Raw genomic sequence first — 7,885 nt, 5'->3', positions numbered from 1 at the left:
ACTACATTTTAGGCTACATATTGTTGTAAGAAAAGAAGTTCATATTCTTTTTGGAGGCTTAATTTAAGTACTCAAGTTATATGATTTTGTTAATTTATCCAAGTTAATAAATTTCAGATTTAGTTAATTAGTTTATATTAACTAATTAATTTAATTTCTAAATTAGTTAATATGTTAAATTGAATCAGTATTTAATTAATATATTAATTAATTAATTAATTTATTTAAATATTAATATTAGTTAATTATTTATTTTCTAAGGAAAATGCTTATATAAATCAGTAAAATATTTGATGATTTAAGCGTCGTAATTTGAGTAAAGTAATCATTGTGACGTTTTAATTTAGAGAGATGAGATTATAAGATATTAAAATATTTTTTTTGGGATGCCATCGAGGTTTTAGATTTGGGGTTTGACTAAAGTTAGTCGGGGTTGACCAAGTTGACCAAGAGTTGACTTTTGGCACTTTTGATCCATGTGGATTATAATGATGGGTCAAATAGAGTTGTTTGATGCATATTAAGATGCTCGGATACAAAGTTTGCATTTAGGTTGGGTCAGAATGACAATAGTTGACTTTTGTTGACTTTTTGAGAAATTAAGACGTTAATTAGATGTTATGGTATGAAATGTGTAGGCATTTGGTCAAGAGCTATCGGTAATCAATCTATACGCAATCAGGTGAGTTTTTATGAGACTTACAATGGGATGCATACCTATGTATAAATTTATTTTTGAGCATTATATGATTTATATGGTAATGTGTACATATGCATGATGTTTCAGTTTACATACATGATATATTTTACATGTATGTTATTTTATGATCAGTTGTCTGCTATGTATTTATTTTGTTTTCAAATAATTATAACATGTTATTTTATATGAAAGTTTTCTGATCAGTTTTAGCGGATGAGCATTTGACTAAGTAAGTCACATGACAAGTGGCACAACCCCGTAATGAGTGTCTAGACAGGTGCATGTCGGACAACTCAGGGAATGTCAATGACTAAATGACTCATACCCTACAGACAATCTATGAGATCTCTTTTCTTTCAGTGTTGCATGTTTTTCAGAAAATGCATACTATTTGGTACAAAGTTTACAAGTTGATATGTATGATGTGAAATGATCTTTACTTATGCAAACCATAAACTTACTGAGCTTTATAAGCTGACTATAGTATGCATCTCAGGGACAGAAGGTTTCAGGTTGGACAAAGAAAAAGAAGGGCATACATAGAGACTTGTCTAGTCCATTTAAGTTCTATATTTAGGTGCAATCATCTATGATAGATAAATTTGTAAAGCAACTCGGTATGGGACGGACTGACATTAAGTTATATATTTATTCTTTTAAAATCTTCCGCTGTAAACGGTCTAAAGTTTTAATTTAGCCATTATTTTTGGAGTGCTTTTGGAGAATCTGTTTTAGATTACGTAATATTCCTCATGGTAAAAATATGGGCGTTACATGTTAGAGCATCGCATTTGTATTATGTGGGTGGCGTAGCTACCGAGATCAATACAGTCAATTATGTCTCTCCTAAAAGTTGGTATCTCGTGGGAAATACTATCGTAACAAGTGAAAAGTTCGAGAAATTTGTAGTCATTTTTATCAATCGAGATTATATTTTAGTCAAAGTTTATGTAAATACCTTATGCATTTATGTAAACTCGATTTTTAGATTAAAAAGATTACATAATTTGCATAAAAAATTTGCGTAATTTACGTACATAACTTTTTTTATTATTTTAAAATAGACTTTATGCAAATGTATAAGCTATTTATGTAAACTCCGATTAAAATGAGAATTTGGTTTTAGAAATGGCTGAAAAGTGAATTTGGTCAAAAACATTGGCTATTTTGATCAATTTTCTGGAAAAAAAAAGCCAGTAAAATTTTATTTTAACTGATTAAACCGTTAAACTTTTTTTAATGAATAATTTATTAAGTTTTTCTTTTTTAAATGATTGTATCTTAATATTTTTTGAATGTAATGAATGTTTTTTTTTCACAAAAAAAATCCTACTGATCATATGTTAGGAAAGTTTTAAAGTAAAAAACCTAGATCCTTTTTACCGTTCTTTAACCTTACGCCATTCAAAACCTTTATCGCACCATCATCGCCCATCGACGTCTTGAGGAGTTTGTCTCCATTATTTGTTTTTTATGAACATGAGATGAGCATTAAGCCAAAAGTAATTAGAAACCGGTGCGCTTTAATGAATGCGGGATGGGGATCTGCTGAATGGATGAAGGACCGGATCACACAATTCACGTAATATATTGTACATGTAATACATCTACAATATATGTCATGTTGCAAACTACACGTGCATGAACATTTTTACACAATATCCATTAAATATCTTATTGGAGCAGATGGAGATATATACTTGGAACATTGAGAACAGTTATAAGTGGAAACTAGTTGCAATTATAATTCGGTGTGTGTGAGTCAATCATCCTTACACTTGGAAAAAAGCACGAGTAACTTATCACTATTTAGTAGAGATCCACATGATACATACAACGTAAGAGATAACTGATTAATATATATATATATATATATATACTTTTTCATTGATTTATGCATTAAATCTGTTTTTCATGATGTTACATACCACGACATAAATGGGATTTTATCATGCAAAATGTACGTGTATTATGATCAAATGTCTGAAGTTTAAAATATAAGAAGAAGATTTAAGAACCGAAATATATTAGCTGACATTTTTAAGTTCTCCTTATACTCATACGTGAAGAGGGGACCAACGATGTTATGTACTTAAGTTGTTTCAACTTTATATTAATACTTTGATCTTATAATGATGTTTCATTATGTTTATATTGTAATTAACAGCCTAGAAAAATCAGTCTCACGAATCGTATTATTTTCATCTATCTTTTAACCAAAAAGGAAGTGCAACAAAAATTGCAAGAGTTGAGTATGATTTTACGATTGAATGAAATTGAAACCTGTAAATAAGGCTGGCAATGGGTAAGGGTAAATCCGTTATCCGTTATGTTTCAACTTGTTGATCAATAAAAGTATGGATAAAGAAAATTTATCCTTTTGCCCATTACCCATTTACCCGATATTGTGGTGGGTAGTGTATGGATAAACGGTTATTCGTTATCCATTTACCTGTTACCCGTTACTCGTTACAATATATATATATATATATATATATATATAGATTTATAATTTAATCTTCTATTTATATTAATCAAGCAAAAGAGTTCATGATAATTAAATTAAAAATAAAGATCCGATGGAGAAAATAAATACAACGAAAAATGTTGTCCTTCAATTTTTATAATGTTATTTTGAAATATTATATTATAAATATATTTAGAATAACTTTATCAATGTAATCAAGGTCGTCCATGGGGAGGGTGGGTCTGGCACGCCCACGGTCACAAGAATTTTAATGAGGGCCCGAAACATGTATTCATTAATTATATTGAAGAAGAAAATATGTAAAAAGGTCAATAGGTCTTTCATTTTATAGTAGTATTTATTGTAGGTTATTTATTTAGTACCAAAGTCTAAAACTACTTGCCTATAAAATCTTGATATATTTTCCATCATTCATCTTAACTGACCCTTTTGATTATTCCATTCGCTTAGATTCTATTTTTTGTATTGGAATACAACATATTTCTTGTTATTAACTAAAAAAGCTTCTATTTTTTTTAAAAAAAAATTACCAACCGTATGAAGAGTCTGACTTATATTTATATCTAGGATTCCATAAGTACTATTTTTTATACATTATTGACTTTTTATTATCTAATATTGAGTGGATGAATCTTATGTACGCTCCTATCTCTAAAACAAGAATAAGTTCTAGGAGATGTTTGGTTAGAGGTATTAAACAGTAATCAATGGAAGTGATAATAAAATATATTGTTTGGTTTTATATAATAAAATTGGTTCATTCTTTCAGAATGCCAAATTTTCATTCCAGATTAACCGGGGGAATGAAAAGTCACCCTCATTTTTATTATGTATCATTTCCATTCTACAACCTGAACAAAACAGCCCCTCAAGTTATAACTAATATGGACTTCGATTCTAAGATTAATTGATGATTTCCAAAAAGTTTATTTCAACCATAAAAGTTTAAATGGTGATGATAGACATTAACATGATCTGACATGAAAATCCAAGTGATTAATACTAATTTAGACATAGTGTTACTCCAAATAGTTAAATTATGTTAATCTATATATTTTTTGTTGGTGGAACAGGTTGACGATGCTACGTAAAAATGATACAGTAGCAAACATTAATTTAGAATTATTTATTGATTGATTTTACGTCTAGAAATACTCGAAAAAATGGTTTTATAAAAAATCGTACTTATCCAAGGCTCTTTTTAATATCTCCACCCGAACCGATAAAATGTCGAAAACAAGTCTAAATGTAACTAAAATAAATTGGACATAAACGAATGTTTTACTTACATGTTTGAGGTTTAATAATATATATATATGTATATATATATATGTATATATATATGTATATATATATATATATGTATATATATATATATATATGTATTAATCCCATAACGAGCATCTAGTTCGTGAATAGCATGGGGTGACCGCATTCGAGTAGATTTGTGTTCGTGCATGAATTACTCGTTGCACGTTAAATTTTGATATATATATATATATAATATATACTTAATTACATGCAAACAAAAAAGTTGTACGGCAGAGATGCAACCCAAAAAATTGACAGCACAGTTGGACAAAGACTTCTCAATGACTACTTTCTCCGTTGAATCAACCGCCCTTGAGCCGTGAAGCTCTGAAATCCGGCGTTATTGTTCCGCCGGACCCTATCCTTCGGCTGCGACGACGGCGGCGGTTCTTGCTCCTCCATATGCGGCGTTTCTGTATACACCCGCCATATCTTCACCGACCTATCTAAACTCCCACTATACAACGTCCACGGCCTTCCACCACCACCTTCACGGCGGTTCATCGCTCCCGGACGATCTCCATCCACCGCCAAACACTTCACCGGACCAGTGTGTCCATTCAAAACGTGCATGCGTATATGCTCTCCTCCGTCGTCTCTCCGCCACACACATATATTTGTGTCCGCCGAACCGCTGAACACCATCCTCCCCGCCGCCGCTAAGCACAGAACCGCCAGCTTGTGACATCTCAAAACCCTACCACCGGAAAATAACTTATCCCGTTCCCAAAAATGCAAAAGCCCATCGGATAAACCCGCGTAAACCACCGTCCCCGCCGGATTAACCACCAACGACGTCACGGCGGATTCCTGCTTCAGTAAAGTGTCCAAAAAGGCATGCTTCGTTCTTTTTCCCGGCATCTCCCTCCGCCACAGTTTAACCGTCCCATCCGCCGAACCGGAAAAAACCAAATCGTCAAATCCGGCGACCACCGCGTTAACAGCGTCGTCATGAGCGGAAATGGATTCCAAACACTTGAAATCTGATACTTTCCAAACTTTTACCGTCTTATCCCATGAACTTGAATACAATATCGAATGATCTTCGCTCAAACTAAGACTAGAAATCACATCGAAATGTTTGATCCAAATTGCACTGTGATTGTTCCTCACCTCCGTATAATTCTTCGGTCTTATCGATTTTTTCACGATCGACGTCAAATTTGGTAGAGTTCCGATCTTTTTATGAACGCTAGGGTTCTTATCTGACACCTTCCATGCCCTGATTTTCCCGTCGCGGTGGCCGGTAAATATCTTATCGTTTGCAATCACAATCGCTTTCACCAATCCGCTGTTCGATTTGAATCCAGAAAACTCCGTTTGATTCTTCCAAACACGAATGTTCTTGCTATCAGATCCGGTGTACAACAAATCTCCGATTGCCGCCAACGAATATATATTTCCTTCTTGACGAACAAGAGAAGCCATTAATCCGGTTCGATTCGAATAAAAATCCTTGTGATCGGGGATTTCTAAATTCCATTGGGAACTTGCCACCGGCGAGGTCTGTGTAGAGCTCATCATATTCGAATAGGAATCCATTAATGGCTCGTCGTCGTATGGAGATTCGTTATCGGAGGAGGACGGCGGAGGTGGTTGATGAGATTCCGGCATGTTGCTGATATGCACATGTAACTTTTCCACGGCGTCATTTGGATGATTCCGGCGATGATGATGATGATCGTCGTTTTTCAACAACATGCCGGATTTCTGCTTTGATACGCCATTGTTATTGCCATTATACAAATCCAATCCTCGCGATGAGTTTATCATAATTTCAAATTTGTTTCAAGATCGCTATAAATAAATTGATCATACGATCTTCACATAATTATGGCTTTTTTTTTTTTCGAGAACGAATTTATGTAAAAGAAAAGGAAAATTAAAACATTAACGAGAAACATCGATGAAAACTAATAGTTCGTTGTAAAGAACGGTGTTGTGATCGTTAGAATTACGTTTGAGAACATCGATAATTAGATTTTGCAAAAATATTGGAATTTTACGTGTTTTTAATATGATTTTGTGACGATTTTTATATTAGATATTTTAAATTCTTGATGATTTTTATATTGAAAAACATTTTATAAACAATTACAAGTCGGTAAATGATTATACTAATTAAAACCATAATGAACTGAAACATCTAAATCGTTACAGGGAAAAAAAACAAAAGCAATTAGCTGCGAGCAAAATGGGAGCACAGTTGTGGAAGTAGTGAAAATCTCATTTTTCTTAGGTTCGAATCCAAACGTTGTCAAAATCATTTTAGTCGTGGTGGTATCACTTGTGATGACTAAAGACCGTTAGTGAATGTCAGAGGATTAGTGGATGTGCGTAAGTTGGCCGGGATACCTATGAATCATGATTACCCGGGGGAAAAATGGGGACAAGGTAATGTGTGAACGTGAGGTTGTGGGGGAGCGATATAAATGTCGTGTTGTTAGGTATATCAATAGAATGATGCATCCTAGATGACGAAAAGTAGCCGAAACCATCGCTTGCTTGCACTTTGTCCCGAGTGGCACGTCAAATCTTGTGCGAATCAACAAATGACCACCTTCTAAAGCTACATATTCTAGGTGACCGATAGCGAAGTAGTACCATGAGGAAACGTGAAAAGAACCTATATTGAGGCGTGAAACAGAACATGAAACCGTGAGTTCTCAAGTAGTGAGAGGAACATGAGAATCTGACCACATGCCTATTAAATAACGAGTCTTGCTAACCAGATAAAAAATTCTACTTTTAGGGCCTTTCATGGTTCACTTACAGACTAAAGTGAGATCACTTTTCTGCTAGGTGTAATAATTTCTTTGTTTTAATAAAGCTTGTCAACGGTGCCACCCACTTCCAGAAAACTATTTACATAAAATGGAAGCATACCATTTTAGAAAAACTTTTGCTGGTAACAATGACTGAAATATGAGAACAGATAACCATAAGAACATGGTGTGGGGGTGTCGGACTATTGTGAACCCTTACTCATGTGGCTATTGCAGTCCATAATCCTCGATGCTAGACTACTGATTGAAATAATGACTATTGCATTTCTGTTATGACGATTCACCCGTTGTTGGCACCACCTATTACTAGTCCTTGACTATTGATAACTCTCATTTTGTTAGAGTTATTTGTTGTTCTATACCCTTATTTTATTGTATCTTTGGTACCCATTTTGCTCATATTCTATATTTTTAGTCCAAAATATGTTAAGAGGTGATGAAAGGTTAAGAATTTAATTATTGTCTAAAAAAACTCTTTATTGTTGGTAAATTTGGCATCTAGTTGGATTTGAACAAAATTATGATATTCATATTATTGGGTATTATTGAGATTTAATGCTAAGTTCAAATCTAATTACTTGGTTGCATGGAAGATTGAAC

The 7,885-nt window shown here is 33.4% G+C and overlaps 1 protein-coding gene across 1 annotated transcript; it reads right to left on the bottom strand.

The window, feature by feature from the left end:
- Positions 1–4,784: 4,784 nt before the first annotated feature.
- LOC112513030 (protein JINGUBANG-like) lies at positions 4,785–6,272 on the bottom strand. The gene has a single exon (XM_025119152.1). It carries the CDS (start codon positions 6,270–6,272, stop codon positions 4,785–4,787), a length of 1,488 nt encoding a protein of 495 aa, XP_024974920.1.
- Positions 6,273–7,885: the final 1,613 nt, after the last annotated feature.

Source organism: Cynara cardunculus (assembly GCF_001531365.2).
Source record: "Cynara cardunculus var. scolymus isolate 2C chromosome LG 5, CcrdV1, whole genome shotgun sequence".
Lineage (NCBI taxonomy): Eukaryota > Viridiplantae > Streptophyta > Magnoliopsida > Asterales > Asteraceae > Cynara > Cynara cardunculus.
Note: the sequence above shows the minus strand (reverse complement) of the source record. Positions and strands in the feature narration are given on the sequence as shown.

Excerpts from the sequence above, each read along its gene's own strand:
- LOC112513030 (XM_025119152.1), bottom strand. The coding sequence starts at position 6,272 with ATGATAAACTCATCGCGAGGATTGGATTTGTATAATGGCAATAACAAT.